The following is a 17,957-nucleotide window of genomic DNA, read 5'->3' as shown; positions in this document are numbered from 1 at the left end:
TAAATCAATGTACGGTTTGCATTTGTTATATTCTATAACACTCCATGGTTTTTGCACTTCACCATCCCTCCTCTGAATAGCGACCATCTCACCAGTGTGTTCAGTTGTCGAAATTAACATGTCTCTTTTATTATGCCATTTCTGAACAGCCACACCAGTGTTACTTTCATGGGCTCTTGTCTCTCCTCTTGCTAACTTCCTTTTAGTAATATCGGTTGGATTATCCTTCCGATTAGATTTCAATGTTCCAAGGATATGAGTTTTATTCTTTAGTAGTTCATGAGCTAATGAGACAGACGTGTACCGGTATGTCAGGAAGGTGAGAACTGTGCTAGGATACGTGGTGACACTTTGGTTTCACGCGGCCTATACAGCTGGAAGGTAATGTCAGTGGCCGCGTGAGACCAGTGTGTCACCACAATTTCAACACAATGTTATGGCTACAATTTTGGCCCAAGATGACTAAAAGGTACATTTCTGTAATAACATGCACTATTTTATACTCTATAGTAAAAGAAAAAAAGAATGGCCTGGATGGAAAATTTTTTTTACTGCATATGTGGCACTTAAGGTGTTAAGCAAACTCCCTCCTCCATCTACCCTAAAGTAATAGATCATCTAACCACATGAAGCCTGGTTTTCTTTTCTTAAGCTATGTTACATACAGTATAAAGGTCTTTTTGTTTTGTTGCAGTTGGTTGCTCCAACAAATTCTTGATGCATTGGGCTACTCTCATCTCTCTGATCATTCTGCAGCCCATTTGCACACTAGTTTTGCAATGCAGCTGGAAAGTCGAGGTCTGTGGCACTGGGGTGTTTTTGTTCTACTGCATCTCAGAGATCCTCTCAGGTTAGTATGTAGTTTACTTTTATTTTAATGTTTTTACACCACACTCATGTTTGAATATTGTATCACAGATTTTATTTCCTATTCAGCCTTTCCCTAGCTGACCTTGGTTCTTTTTCCCAATTATGTATTTTGAATACTGTTGCTTATATTCAATTCACCAGCAATTTTAGAGGAAGAAGCGGAGATTGATTATGGTGAGCACATTAACCTTGTTTTATGTGCTAAGGAAGAATGAATGTTAGGTAAATTATCATTTGCAGAAGTGAGTTCAAAACACAACCACCCATTTAAGACATGAGCAATGAAAAATATTTTTCTTAATCAGTAACATGTAGTACATCAAATAAACAAAAAAAATTGCATACAAATAATAAACATGAAAGACAAGAAAAGAGTACATAAAAAGTTTTGATTAGCAGTCTAACATAAAAATATACTACCTTTGAGGTACTAACTTGTAATAACATAAATGAAATGAAATAAATTTTAAAAAATGGAAGGAAACAAAATCCAGATTATAGGAAATTGCTACCAAAACTACGATAAAAGATAATGATGAGGAAGCTAGGTCTAGGATCAGAAATGTTTACTCTACTGTAGTTATAAATTTAAACAAGGTCATTTGTACACAAATTATTGAAATAAGTGGGCAAGGAGCAAAAGAAGAACATTCAAGCAATACCTTATAGAAATTTAATTTTAGAGTTTGAATAAACATTAAAGATTCAAACTTGTACCTTGTCAAGGTGTTTTGCACTTGTCGAACGCATGACTCTTGAGATACATGATGTCAAAAGGGTTAAATTCGAATTACAGTAGAAGTCTGCTATAGCAAGAATTCATAAGAGCAAAAATTTACTCGCTATAGCGGATTGTCGTTATATCCGATTTTTGTAAAAGTCGGGAAAACCCCCATACATATTAAAATCGGTATGAAATGGCAATAAGTTTGTTCAAAACTTGCATTTTTGCATATGATATCCACAGTATGGCTTACTTGTTTCTTATTTTTGAAAATCCAGTACTGCATGAAAGTGTACGTTTAACCCTTTCGCACTCAGCCTATATGCAGGGGTTTGCTCGAAGAAGCTCAAATTAATTTCTGCAATTTTCCAACTGAATTACAAAATAACATTTAAACAGTTTCACACATATTAAAATAAAATAAATCACACTAATACAGGAAACTATGAGCATTTCAGAAATGAATGTACCTTGAACGTATTGTATTGGTAAAGCAAAAAAAATTATTAAATTTTGAAAATAATTTTTTAAAAATAAATTATGGTTTTCAATGACATAAAGATTAGACATTATTGCATCTTTCTACTTTACTCTTAGAGCTGAAAGAAAGAACATTTAATTGTGAATAATGTTATATCAATATGATGTGTGTGCTTCAATTCACTCGTGAAACATGGCACAAAGTTATTCACTGTACACGTAACGTGTCATCGATGTCGGGTCCTCGCGGTCCGGTGCACGGTGAGCAGCTGTGACTGTGTCACTTCCTAAATAACGGGAATCACTTTCGGCAAAAGGAGGTCATTATTACTGTATAAATCATCTGAAAATTATGGATATTGGCCTCATTCGGCCTTGAATATGGCGTAGTCATTACGATAAAAAGATGATGCAAGCACATGCAGCAACAGAGTAATGAAAAGGAGTAAAATTATAGTTCGTGAAGTACAGCGAACACATGATATACCAAAGGAACAAAATAAATTCTAAACTAAACTGATAGCAAGATTAAAGTGTTGTATCCATAAGCCAACCAAAACAGATCTACACAATAACAACTTCGAATAACCACAATATAAACATTTGCGGTCAACAGATTTCATTTGTCGAAAATTAAAATATTTTGTAGGGTTGGTGGATATATCTGTAGAGTAAAACGCAAATTCAGTGCTTTAAGTTACTGTCACGATCAACTGTTACCATTTAACAGCCACTCAAATGACCAAAATCCCTAAATAGGACAGAGCCAATATATTGGCGCCGTGAGCTTTCTCGCCATAACCTGTCGTGTCCATACATGGGTGCTCTGAATGCGAAAGAGTTAATTTCATCCAAGACGACCCTGAATGAAATATGACTCCCACTTTTTCCTTCAAAAAATTTAAATCAGGCTTAGAAACTACTTTGTAAAGTCATATGAATGCCTTTCTTGTACAGTGCGCATTTTTAGACTATCTTTGTCTTCACGCCAACTCCGAACATTGGCTTTAGTTATGCCAGTTTTCTTTTTTATATGGCTGCATAATTATTCTTTATTTCCACGGGTTTAATAACCATTAACTTAAAATTGGCATCATAATGTCGAAGAGAACCCGTTGATAATATGCCGGCAATATCTATTTCACACGTCTGTACAATACGACGATCCATCAGAAAAATATTCTTGCTGTCTATAAAACTGTTTTACTCAGTCAGCTACAACCGGCCGCTATACGCACGTCTTGCTTGCTGGGTTCGGCCCATTTCAGTGGCTAGCGATGTATAAGTAGAGCCCTGCATGGATACGGATATTCGCAAAGGTATTGTCTTGGCAGATGCAATCTCTATGGCAGTGTAGATAATTTTGCTGATGATTTCTAAATAATGAAGTTTATTAATTTTCACTCAGGTATACACTTTAGTTTTGCTTGTGGTTAGGTGAATCATGACAGTGGTATGGGAGAATGGTGATATATAAAGAGCCTTGAGACCATAAAGCCGTAAATCTGACCTAAGACTGACTGACTCCTACCCGCAATTAACAGAAGGAAGGAACAAAGGTCAATATGTCGGTAGTTGTCGCAAGAGAAATCTCTGTCGGGGGGCTTGTTGCCAGGTAACAGGCCTATTGTATTATGTTCACAGATCTATCCGTTTCAATATCTTGGGTGTAATATACTGTAGTCTATTTACAATATCCGCGGATAACCATTCGCAGATGCGGATGAAGGAAATGAGGATGCAGATAATATTTTGTGTATCCGCGCAGGGCTCTATGTATAGAGCTGATTGCGGATGTTGAAAGTCAATGAACGAGTTAACTGCACGGTGGTATGGCCATTTCGCCCTTGCGTTTTTCGTGCATATACCTCACAATTTCATCTTCGAATTCTTTAAAGCATCCTTGTTGCGGGCAACTGAATGCATTTTTTAAATATTACGCATAATCATCATCTTCATTTCCTGTTTCCAGCTTTCTGGGTCGGGTTTGTGAATCAAGGACCTCCATCGCTGGCTGTCTGTCCACCACTCATCTACTTTTTAAGTACATCTTCTGGTTTTCCTCCCCTCTCCTCTATGTACTCCCACACTGAATCTGTCCACCTCTTTCGGGGTCTTCCTCATGGTCTCCTTCCTGTTAACTTCACCGAAAAAGCTTTTTTTGGGCACGCTCTCTTCTCCCATTCTCATCATATGCCCATAACACTTTAACTTTGTTGTTTCTATCCTGTCTTGAAGTTTCTAGATTTCTGTCCTCTAGGAATTTCATCTCTGCTGCCTGTATTCTACTCTCCTCTCGTTTTGCTGTAGTACACGATCCAGCTGCATAGGTTAGTATGGGTTCATAATAGATTGAATATAATACTTTCTTACATTTCTTTGGGACATCTTGATTCCACAAAATACCCCTTACACTCTGGTGGAAGCAGTTTGCTTGTTGTATTCTTTTCCCAATTTCCTTGGTAATCTTTCCATCTTCTGTGATCACACTTTTAACCACTTCCAGAATTTTATCATTCAGTTTTATTTTTCCTCTTCCTTCCTTCCTTCCTTCCTTCCTTCCTTCCTTCCATCCTTCCTTCCTTCCTTCCCCTTGTCATCACTATTGTTTTACTTTTCTCTGTGCTTACTTTCATCCCAATTGTTTCTGTCTCTTGATTCCATACATCTACTTGTTTTTGCACTTTCGTTTCATCACCCCATATCACTATATCATCTGCAAACAACATGGCTTTTGTTGCCTGTCTTCCCAATCTCTAATGTTCTTATGAATTTCATCCATGACTGTGATGAATGGTATGGGGGATAGTACACTTCCCTGTCAGAGACCAGTTTCAACTTTAAACCATTTTTTGTTTTTCCTATATTAGTCTTCACACTAATAACACAATTTTTGTACATAGCTTTTATCATTTGCACTTCCACTCTGTTAACTTGTTTCCTTAACGTGTCCCATACCAACTGTCTGGGCACACTGTCATAAGCTTTCGCAATGTCAGTGTCATCACTATGTCTTTTTCCAGACTCCCATCTTTTCTCCATCATATGTCTTAATGTAAAGATCAGGTCAAACGTTGAACTGTCTTTCCTAAAATCATACTGTTCTTCTTCCATTTCTCCTTGTAGCTTCCTCTTCAGTCTTCCTTCCAATACTCTCTCAAATATCTTGGCTCCATGGGCAATAAGTGATCCCTCTGTAGTTATTGCATTCCTTTTTATCACATGTTTTATCACGCATATTTTTAGCTATCTTTGTCTTCATGCTAATGCCGAATGTTGGCTTTAGATAGGCCTGTACCGTATTTTCTTGCGGCTGCACAATTGTTCTACATTTCAGAGTGTAATAACCATTAACTGAAAGTTGACATCATATTGACGAGAACCCATTGAAAATTTGCCAGCAATAACTCTTCCATGTATGTTTACACAATAGGACGATCCATCACTAAAATATTCCTGCTGTCTATAAAACTTAATTTTACTAAGCATCAGGTACAGTAGACGCATTATAACTCTGCCACTGAGCTGTGGCCTTTCTGAGAATTGAAAGGCTCGGATGTTTTGATGCCATTCTGCAGATTTTAGAAACGTTCTTGTAGAGGCTAATAGAATGTCGTTCTCTCATCACTATTTCCCAGGATCCAGTGACGTTACACAGAGGCACTGTTACAACCGGTTGCCGAGGCTAGCGATGTATAATAAAGAGGCAGTCGTTTATATTCAACGACTTTTGGGCGTGCGCGGGAGTGAAAAACGCAACATGGTTACCGCGGTAGATGCCAGTTGTGTTCATTACTGTTAGGTCATGAATGTGAGGTGGCCCTTGATTTTTCACAGAGATTCTGAGAAAAAAAACGGTCGTCTTGAATTCAGAGAAATACGGTATCACTAAAGAGGCTTCAGTGGCAAACATTTCAGTTTTCTTCTTCAAAAGGCGTCGGCTAACCTAACTGTATATGTATCATGAAAACATTTCAAACGCATGTAGAGCAATTATAACCTCGATGAAAATTTACATGGGAATAGCCTTTCTGTAATTTAACTACATGTGAGAAAATATAAACTAACCTCTGAAATTATTGATGTACTCTGCCATATCTTGGTGTATCACATTCTTACTTAATTTCAGTATATAACATTAAAATTAAGATATCGTTTACTTCAGCCTTTATTTTTTATATGTTCACAACTGCTATCGGCCACGTTATTTATGCATTTATTGCAAAAACATGTTATTCTGTTTCATTTCGAATTTTCTCCAGAGAACAGCAGTCGACAGTTATTACTAGTAAACTCCAACATCACCTTCGAATGTCAACAAGAGAGCTCGCAAATGCACATAATGAGAAATCTACACCATACCGAAGATGATCGATCGCATTTTGTGGCAAACGTTTCAGTTTTCTTATTCAAACAGCGTCGCCTATCCTAACTCAACCGTATTATACGTATGACGAAAACATACTTCAAGCACTGGTAGTGAAATTATAACATTATCGCTATAAATTACATGATAATAGCCTTCGCAATTTAACCAGACGCGAGAAAATATGAACTAACCTTTGAAGTCAATGATGCACTCTGCCATATCTTGAGGTGTATCCAATTCTTACTTAATTGCTAAAATTAAGAGGTTGTTTATTTGGCCTTTATTTTTAACGAGTTAACAACCATTTTCGGACACGTTATTTACGTATTTATTACAAAAACTTTTTATTTCCACTCCGACGTGTCTTTGAATGTCGACAAGTGGACATAGCGAGGAAAATATACCGAAGGTGATTGATTGCACGTAACATAATCACTGAGGTGCATAAATATCGGTAACAGAAAACAATTTGCGCACTTAATCGCTCGTAATAAAGGATGCATCAGTGACAGTGCTGTCGCTGTAACCGAAATATAATACACTGTTTAATTTAAGAATTTTGAAGGGACAGACAAAAAGTGTCGTTATAACGGGGTTTTCGTTATATTACAAGTGATAAATCTCATTGTAGACCGTATTGGACATCAGATATGAACATTAAAACAAGAATAATAGTTAACACCACCTTTCCAATACTTATCTGTCCTATATTTAGGAAATAAACATTACAACAGACGTAAGATGGGACATGTTTCGCTTAACAGTTGTAAGCATCATCAGCCAAAAATAAATCTTAGCCTAAAGTTAGGTCAGGGCCCTGAACCTAGTGTCCTTAACATATATGGCACCCTAAGAATCAACATTTATATTTATAAAATGAAAATAGGCTTAAAACTAGTGTGAAAAAATATGGAATGTTACAACATGGCTAAGAGAAAAAACACAATCGAGTTGAGACAGAGGATAAGAACAGAAAGTAGGCTACAATACAGAGCTGGTAGTGAAATAATTAAAATCATGATGAACACTATTATATATTTTACTCTTGTTTTTATGTTTGAACATTCTGATTGACTGACTGGTAACAATGATATCCTAATGATTTTAATTCGATTGTGTTTTTTCTCTTAGCCATGTTGTAACATTCCATGTTTTTTCACACTAGTTTTAAGCCTATTTTAATTTTATAAATATAAATGTTGATTCTTAGGGTGCCATATATATTCAGGACACTAGGTTCAGGGCCCTGACCTAACTTTACGCTAAGATTTATTTTTGGCTGATGATGCTTACAACTGTTAAGCGAAACATGTCCCATCTTACAACGCCTGTTGTAATGTTTATTTCCTAAATATAGGAAAGATAAGTATTGGAAAGGTGGTGTTAACTATTATTCTTGTTTTAATGTTTTCGTTATATGCCGTACTCGCTATAGCGGACTTCTACTGTATATGATAATTATAAGAGAATTGATACACTTTTTAAAGGGATTCTCAAAAATGTAAAGAAAAACAAATTCATCAAGTCATGAGTATTCTAAATGCTGGACACCTCAATTCATAGTAGCATACAAATGCTGTTGGCAAACGTGCTACCGTTTGAAATAGGGCCATCATACATCACTCCTAAATGGATTCTACTCGAATTGAAACTGGGCTAACCCCATGCTACAGATAAGATACCTAAAATTATGTTACGGCTAAACAAAAGCTATATAGATAAAGATTACCGTATTACACAGTGATGAAACGGTTGTAGCTTGGAAACAAAATACTCCCTAAAAATGTACATTTTACTCAGAAGTGCGATGGACAAGGAATGTCCTGGAAATAATAAAGTAAAGAATAATGTAAGTTAAAACTTGAATTTCGAAAAAGAACCTCGTACCCAAAATATTCAGCAAGGGATCCCACGGAGCTGCAGTTCTCCAGGACACATCCTTCCACCAAGAGCTCCGAGCATTAAGTCTCATCATGGTACGCATTGCTTCAGACGCAAGCTCCTGACATGAGGTGTAAAACCTTGAGTCAACAGGTATGCTGAGAGCTAATCAACGAATAGTTTACAAACCTAAGACATTTCTCGTCCAGTCACATTCAAATTTCTTTCTTCTTCCCTAGCTCTGTACTGTGTTACTTCTGGAAGGATTTTCCGCATCACCCGAAGGCAATCTAAATTATGCACTGGTTACATGGTGACCACCAAATTACTTCCCAGTTGTGCAGTATTGCACCACGCGTGAAATAACGGTACACTACCAAACAATCCATTGCTAATATTTCCTGTTCAACACTGACCACTGAGAAGATGGGGAAAAGAACATGAAGCATAACGTACACTATTTCTGTAACATCTCCATTTTGTGCATTAATCTCTCTTTGAAACTGAAAGTTCTTAACCGATTGGAGTTGGAAGAAAGGGCACGGCCTGTTCACAACTTCCCATTGTCGTTATATTAGAAGATAGGCAGCATCCATGTTGCTTTTGAACACCGTATTTCTTATCCCTATCAACAGATGGCATTGCTATGATCATTCCTATATTTACTTTGAAGTCTTTGTATGTTCCTTGCTTGAAATAGTTTGTGTCCTATTGATATCTGCATTTATGTGCATTATGTTTGCTACTGAGTGTATGGTTCAAAGTAGAGTACCATTCATTCAGCTGTCTGAGTGAATCAAATCACAGCAACAGTAAGCTCACGGTACGTAAGTCGGTAGACTTGAAGCAGATAGTGCAGAGTGACACACTCGACGATAGGTGGAGCACAATACTCGGTTTATTATCGAAACGCAGAACATTGGCAGGAAGCCAGATTTTCTCTGCAGGCGAGAAATAAGGAATTATGGCATACTTAAAGAATCGAACGCTGGTGTCTTTTTAGTGGATTGTTGCTCTCAGCTCACTTCAAAATACATGATAGGTGTACACTCAATCACCAGTGAAAAAGTGTCCAAGATAAATATAAACTTGAAATAATTTTTCCTGATATGCATTATTGTGCAGCCTGTTATTTGATTACACAAACTTTCTGAGAACTGTGGAAGACCACGAGGTACTGTATACAATTAGAGTTGAGTTTTTATTATTATTATTATTATTATTATTATTATTATTATTATTATTATTGGTATTAATTTTTTTTCTGTAATTTAGTAGCAAGAATCAGTGTACCAGACAAGTAATTTTCTCCAGCATTTAATTTTTTTATCCGACTAACTTTATACTAATACATACTTCTTGTGAATACAGCTACAGTATTTTTACATCTAACTCTGTATATTTAATGCAGTTGTTATTGTGTGGGGGAATCATTGTAACATCAAAACTTTTATGCAGAGAGATGGCTGCAGGAGAAATCTGATAGTTGGATGACATGCACAGGAAAACAGTTCATAGAATAAAGACCAGATGGTAGCAGTGCACATTGAATGCTGTTGCTTCTACCTACCAGTACACACATACAACAGGATAGGAACGGTGAGCGGTAACTCTAATGTACTGTATCTCAAGTCTGTAAAGTGAATGGAATCAAATGAACCAGATCAGTAAAATGAATCGAATGTCCCATCGCTAGTGTGAACGACTATTTGAAGTTTTCGTAGCATGTTGTTAATGTTTACATCGTTGCATTGGCGGCACCCATAAGATGTAATATTTGTGGTATATGGGGAGTTTGCAGATTGGTTAATAATGAAAGTTTGAATGTTGGTGATTGTGAACTGAATGATGAAGCCCCTAGAAATGTTGATTTTGTTGAAAGTACGAATAAGTAGTTATCAAGATGTGTGAATGAAGATAAACTATGTGACTAGACTTAACTGATGATCCAAACACAGCATTAAAATTTAACTTCACTGGTAAGTTGGGAATCAATCCACTGATTTCCAGACAGCTGCCTGAATTAAGAAACCTAACCTGATTGATCGCTGGAACACATATTACATTTCCTTATTTTTGGCAAAACAATGTCTAGAGACAGGTTCAAAAACATTTAATGTTTTCTTCTTCTATGGACCATAAGGACAAACTGAAGAAAATCTGATCTGTAATAGACATAATTTTGCAGTCATCCAAGAAAGTATTTTCCCAGGAAGAGATATTTTCATTGATGAAATTTTAATGACCTTTACCGGCGTGAGGCTTTCATACATTCAATGCAATTTTTCAAAGAGAGTTTGTTTTTGAATAAAAATTTACTAGGTATGTGATTGTATTCTGAATATTGTTCGGCATTCAAAATCTACTCTGGATAAGAGGAAAACGTTCTTTTTGAATTGCCTTCATTCTTTGTCTGTGAAAGAATCATGTTGGAAGTTTATTGTGTTTCTATGGGGAAGACAGGGTGATTTACATGGACAACTGGTGCAGTTCCATCCACTTCTTGCAAGAACTGTTGAAATGGAGGTACTGTGTGGGAGGAACTGTGAAACAAAATAAGGAAGACATGCCTAAGTAACTAAAGCAAGTCAAACTAAAGAAAGGACACAGGTCTTCCTCCTTAAGCAAAGGCCTGTTGCGTTTGAAATGGAAGGATGGAAAGGATTTGATTAGCCTAACATCAGATGAGAAACCTGAGTATGAAGAAAATGTGACACAAAAGCAAATGTGAAATGTAAATCAGTCAGTCCTGAAAACAGAACTTGTTGTGAAGTATAATAAAACACATGAGTGAGGTAGACAAACACGATCAGATGCTGTGCTGCTTTTCTCTTAGGAGGAGATAAGGGTGTAGCTTTACTAATTCTACTTGCCTCATGTTGGATGACCTTTGTAACACAACTGTACCTAACTCAAAAATGTCCGTAATTTGGGTGCTCAAGTTTAGATAGGTCATGCCTCATGATAAATTTTCTCCTAGGGCTTCTACATGAAGCAGTGTAATGGTGCATCCGCTATGGACCTTACACCTAACCCTCTGAAAATGATTAAATGTATAGGATCTGCATCAGGGTTATCTACCTCAAAAAAAACCTCCCCAGTGACGTAGAATGAACTAGCTATATTCTAAAATAATGTTATATTCAGAGACCTGCTTCTAACATACGTATACAGCCCTTCAAAATAAACAAATGAAAGATTGGTATGTTTCTCCCTAGCACCTTAACACACAGACACAAATCTAAAGCTGAAACAAATACATGGAAAATAATGCACCACAATCTACTGCTTATGTTAGTCTTTGAGCTGCGCGTAAAGATGGATTCCTTGATTTGAGCCTGCTGGATTGTTGGTCAACATTGCCAGTATGAATTGGTAATTACAGATTTTTGCTATTTTGTGACATTCTCTGTCCAGATCGTGAAGTCAGCAAAAATGTGAAGGAGTAATGTGACAGAACAGGAAGCCAGCAAGTTGGTGTGGACTAAACGTCTGCATTCTCCATCGGGGGGTCAGTTGAGTGAAGGTAGTGGTGTAGTTAAATTCTACTCTGCCAGTTCGTGTGATCTGTCCAACCACTTCGCACTAGACAATCTGAGTGAAGGCACAACATTCTGTCCTATGTGATTCGCATTCACAGTCAGCGTGGCATTTGTTGCGAACATGAAACGGAAACGCCAAGCAGAGGAGCTTCTGCTAATACTGGCCAGCGGCTTTACCATGGATTTACAGCTCTGCATTTGGGTGGCAGTAGGCTGGTCCCTCCATTGGCATATGGATTGTGAAAGAAAGAAGAGGTGAGGAGTGAAGTGTGAGGAAACTTCTTGCTGCTAGGAGAGTTGAATGAGTGTGAATGAATCAACTGGCTAGATTGCAGACCTCCAGTGTGGACCTTTATGGTGCCTGAAATAATTCTCAAGGTGGTGTCGAGTTGCACTTCCTTTTTGTGCAGGGACTGTTTAGCTTAATGGGCACAGTACTTGGCAGCAGAAAATTTAGACTATTGGCTGAGCATCGAAAGGCAGTGCACTGAAGCCGCATGTTGCACCATACTGTTTGCAGAGAATGTTGTTCCAAGTGTAGAGTTTCATAGCACTGCTCATTGTGTGTTACCTGAAGATAGGTCTAGGGGAACTCCCATCTACTTCAGAAACCTGTTGGGCTATAACAATGTATTGCCAAAATATACACTTCAGACATCTATTGGCATAATGGTTGTTAAGATGGAAGATGCAAACTTCTGTTTTAATCATGCTTGGTTGGCGTCTCCACTTATGAAAGTAATTTTTAAGGACAAAAATTGTCTTCAGTAGCTTCAAAGGTGCTATTCCTGGTAGCTATTGTCCAGTCTTATGCATAACCAAATTTTCTAAATGTTATCTTTAACATATTAACTACAGTATATACAGACTGAAACAGAAAGCTGTAAAGATATATAGCAAGGGATGTTTCCTAGTCAGTGCAGCTGTGTTGGGGTCTAAAGCCATCTTATTCAATAAGGATATGCTCTAGTAGTGTATGAGCAACTAGATTGCATAAAAGTAATTCCAACAGCTTGTAGCGAACACTCGCTAATGCAGTTGACTATTAGTATCAGGTTTATCTCCAGGTTTGTATGTTTCAGAATAGCAGTAATCTTTGTTTGTTTACAGTAGAATCTCAGTATTTCGAGATTTGATTGTTGAATATTCCCATAAATCCGAGCTGAAACATTTGGATTAACTAAAGTGATAAATTGTCAGTTTTCAGTGTGCGAGTGTCTTATACTAGGCAAAAGATGAACACAACATGTGGAAGACTGACCTTAAATGAAGACTGGCAGTTCCCTCCTCCTGCCCCTCCCCTCTTTTCCTCACCTACATCACAGCACATTCTAAAATGAATCAGTCGGGTATTTGACCACATTGTTCACATGGTTATAGTTCATTACATTTGTTCGAGCCGGTAATATTTTGTTTCTATTCATTCAGAGTGCTGACAAAAGTATGAAAAACACAAGGAAATTAGTGCTGACAAAAGTACAAGAAAGACGAGGAAATTAGTTACCTTGAAAGTGAAGTTGGAGGCATTAAGACGACTTGACAAGCGTGAAACAGTTAAAAACATTCCGCACAGTGCCGTGTGTTGGTGAGGTCACAGTCTGCTATTGGTGACAAAATAGAAATAAACTACCAAGTAAGTGACCGCGCAGTTTGGATCGTATAGCTATCGGCTTGTATTCAGGAGATTGTGGGTTTGAACTGCACTTTCGGCAGCCCTGAAGATGGTTTTCCGTCCCATTTTCACACCAGGCAAATGCTGGGGCTGTACCTTAATTAAGACCACGGTCACTTCCTTCCCACTCCTAGACCTTCCCTATCCCATCGTTGCCACAAGACTTATCTGAGAGTGAGATAGTTGAAAACATGCCACACCCGCACCAGCATCATAGCGCGGAACATTGCAGCTGTTTGAGAGTTTATTGAAGTCGATATGCAAACAGCTGTGCTTCAGATCAGTTATGAGACTGTTCTGACGATCATCTGGGATTCTGTAAGGTGTCAGCTCATTGGATCCCGAGGCTTCTGAATGAAGAGCAGAAGGCTGAATGGCTTGCAATTTCTCGCAAGCTTCCGACAAGGCTCGAGGCAGAAGGTGACGCCTTTTTTAAGACAAACAATCACTTGTGATGAGACCTGGGTTCACCATTACACTCCCATGTCAAGGAGGGCCAGAGGCACGGCGAGAGGCCAGCGGTAAAAGCCAGGAGGCGGTTGTCTGCAGGTAAAGTCTTAGCCATGGTCTTCTGGGACTGCAGAGGAGTACTGCTGGCTGATTTTTTGAGGAATATTGGACCATTACTGCGGCCTACTACTTTGACAATTTTTAACCGACAGTCGGGAATGTAGGCCTACTTGTGCTAATGAATTGAAGCTACCAGGCAATAATAATTTTTGCATAACCAGAAAGTGTCAGGCCTAGGTATATGCAATCTGTCTGCAAGAATACACTAAATGCGTAACACCATTTTAATCAATAGATATTAATATAATTACACATTTTACCCAAACTCTGCAAATACCAACAAAAAAATGGTAGTTTCCCAAATTAGGCCTAAATAAAGCAAACTTGTAATAGACTTATCCCTAGTCTTCGAAAATAGCTGCAAAGTACAGTTGTGCAAGAACAAAAACAGGAGCTAGTTAAAATTTTGGCTTGTACAGTCGAGGGAAAGGTAACTGAGATAATAAAGTCCCAGCCCTTTACCCTGGCAACAGACGATGGTAATGACATGAATGACGAAAGGCTCTACCTATTGGTGTCACTTTTCGATGGGGAAACTGCAAATTTCAATGATAATGCTTACAATTCAGGAATCCAGTGACAGTACAGGCAAAGGAATATAAGTGTGTTTCTACCAGGTGGTTATCCCTCCTGCATTATGTATCAAGGGTCTTAGAACAGTGGAAAAAAAGCTTTTGTGAATCAGATTGTGACAAGGCAACACGAAATTTCTGAAAGTTAAAGAATGTTTTGAAAATCTGTGTACTGTACGAAGCTTTACCTTCTGTTTCTCAGCTCTGTTCTTCCACTTTTCAATCCCTTAAACATATTGCTCCAACAAGAGACACCACTTATTCATAAACTTCATTCAGAGTAAAAAAATTTTCAGCGGCATTATTGTTCACTTTGCGAGAGCATCCTCGGATCCAGATTCCCATAGTAATATGCTTGATGTGAAAGTTACAGAAAAGTGACAGTGAGTTGGTCATTGGGGCAAACACAAGGGCTTACATTAGATGAAACTACATTGAAATTTTTTTATTCCATGTCAGACTATTCTATACAAGAACATGCGAGTGCATTGTCACCGAATGTCTAGTTAGCGATTTCTCGAGCAAGCTGAAGTTGCTGATGGTTTCCAGAGGAAATCTAAGAGATTTTTATCTATAGAATTTATGATTGACTGATTTCCTAATATTCTTTTGGAAGAAAATGAATCTTTGGAAACAGAGTTTAGGTGTTTCCAGTTTGATGGATCCCCTTTTAACAAGGATAAAAGGGCAGGCAGAATTTGGTTTGAAATGTTGAAAACCACTGATGCTTCAGGATTAAGGAAGTTCCCTTCACTGAGTAAGCTGATGATGGCTATTCTTCAGGTACCTGACAGCATTTCTCCAGTGGAAAGAGTTTTTAGTTTGGTGAGGAAGAATAAGACTGAATTTCATGCTAATATGAACGTACAGCTGTTAAGTGCTCTATTAGTGCAGAATATGCACATGATTTCAAAAGAAAATGCATGTCACTAGTGTACTTTTACTAAATGGGAACTACAGGCTGCTAAGGGGGCAACTGCAGTAATCAATTCAAAACATGATCCTTCAACCTCCACTCAGGTATGTACTGCAGATCATCTGTTACTCTAGCAGATAAGAATCATACACTGTGTAAATGCCAGTCTTTGAATATGTTCCATCTGGTTAAATTGTATGATGTTCATTGATTTTTTAATAATGTCCAATTTAGTGAGATCTGAAGAAAAAAAAATCTGCCACAGGAGCAACCCCCACCCCCATTCCCTCCCATGCCCTATCGGCCGCATTACTAATTGCCTTTCTCTGGAGTTAGAAAATAAAGTTCAAATTGTGAATTCAGAGTTTTGAGATGGTGCATCATCGCATAATTCTTCTTTAATGCCAAAATCATTTAACATGGCTATCAGTTTAGATGACATACGTTTGGCTGCCGTGGCTTCCCTGTGAATGAAACAGTGAGTTCAAGTAACATCGTGCACGACATCTCTGACTGGAAATATTAAGATCTCAACTATAGAACGGTTTCACATTCTTTACAGTATCAAGACTAACAATATATAAAGTTTCTAAGGCCTTTCTAGTTGTTGAATGTACATTAGAAGCAACTCAGATTTATTTGTTGAGTTTTTCTGCACATTGATGAAAAGGCAGGTTTACTTACTTTTCATACTGGTGTATTTCATTTCTGAGGGTGGCATGCACCAACAAATAGTAAGTTCTACTTCCATAGTAAAGTACTCTTAAATATTTGGCAACTTTCGTACAGGAGTAAATTACTTCCAATGTATTTTAGTCATTTCAGATACTCCTGGACTAAATTACTACAAAAGTAAAATGTTGAAGAGCATCACCTTCTAGTATGTTTATAAAGAAGTAAATAAAGCACAGATACGGGTTATAATTTACACTTACGTAATGCATGGAGTAAGCCAGGAGCAGACTGTTGAATGAAACAGAATTCCTTGTAATATACGAGAGGAAGACATTTTAATGTTTTCATGGATTACTTAAGATTACATTGATGATCTTGACAAAGAAAACAATTGGAATGTGGTTGTGTGCATAGTGCATGAAAGGCGAGATTTGTATTATATTTACGTAGAGAGAGCTTATGGTACTGTTACATTTTGTTTTTGCTCAAAAATTCTTTACTCTCCTTCAAAATTCTACTTGCAGATCATTTACAACAAAATTCAGACAGGAATTTAGTTGTATCTCCTGATTTACAGTTGCATGAGTGGTTTCAGTTTGTGGGGAATCTGTACTATTGCATGTCGATTTTATTTTTCGCAAATGATTTGTCACACTAACGCATAGATGATTTCCTCTGACACAAGAATGGGAGGTAACTAGAGGGGCCATAACTAAGTACCTCAGCATTTGCATGGTGTGAAATTTGGAAACAAGGAAACCACAAAACCATGGAAAACCATCTTCAGGCCTGCCAACGGTGGAATTCGAACCCACCCTCTCCCAAACGCAAACTCAGAGTTACTTGACCTGAACAGGTCATAGCTTCCATTGCATAGTTATAGCACTAGTGGAGTTCAGAGAAAGGTGCTCAAATATTATGAATGTTCACAAAATAGAGAGTTCTTTGCATTCGCAAGTTTTCCACGCACAGTGAGTGCAACTTACTGCATGTACACTGAGTGGCCAAAAGTTACGGGAAGGGGTGTCCCTTTAGAAGATGTCCCGTGTATGAACCCTGAGCATTGCGGCTAGCTGCTGCTTAGCTGAGCAGTCTGTCACAGACACCAGTATCACAAAGATGGCAACATGTCACAAGTTAACCAACTTTGAACGTGGGGTGATAGTTGACGCACGGCGCATGGGTCATAGCATTGCGGTGATTACATGCAAATTCGGGTTTCCGAGGTCAACAGTGTTGAGGATGGATCTTCAATATCGTAGAAGGAATGTTACCTCCCACATAAACCAACGCACAGGATGACCACAGGTGTTTAACAAACTGACATCATGTTGTCTCTGTAGAACCATACTGGGCGCTCGATGGGCTACTGTAAGTCAGATCTCCGCCTAGTTTAATATTGGAAGTCGGGAACCCATTTCTACAGGACTGTAAGGGGGCAGCTGCATTGCATAGGCTTCACCAGCAGACGCCCAACTCATCCCTGTGCTGACACCTCGACACAGAGCTCAACGACATGCATGTGCCCGCGAGCATCAGCAATGGACCATGGAATAATGGCGGCATGTGGTATAGTCTGATGAATCCCGGTTCCAGTTGTATTGAGCTGATGGGCACATGAGTGTGGCATATGCCCCTTGAAGCTATGGATCCTGCGTTTCAACAAGCTTGTGTCCAGGCGGGAGG

The 17,957-nt window shown here is 38.1% G+C and overlaps 1 protein-coding gene across 1 annotated transcript in view; it reads left to right on the top strand.

Moving 5' to 3' along the window:
* Positions 1 to 17,957, top strand: part of Nup98-96 (nuclear pore complex protein Nup98-96) — a 474,154-nt gene that overhangs the window by 424,085 nt on the left and 32,112 nt on the right. The window contains exon 25 of the mRNA XM_067143470.2: positions 695 to 850. Within this exon, the coding sequence (XP_066999571.1) occupies positions 695 to 850 (156 nt within the window). The remainder of the gene's footprint in view (positions 1 to 694; positions 851 to 17,957) is intronic.

Source organism: Anabrus simplex, chromosome 3 (genome assembly GCF_040414725.1).
Source record: "Anabrus simplex isolate iqAnaSimp1 chromosome 3, ASM4041472v1, whole genome shotgun sequence".
Classification (NCBI taxonomy): Eukaryota; Metazoa; Arthropoda; class Insecta; order Orthoptera; family Tettigoniidae; genus Anabrus; species Anabrus simplex.
Note: the sequence above shows the minus strand (reverse complement) of the source record. Positions and strands in the feature narration are given on the sequence as shown.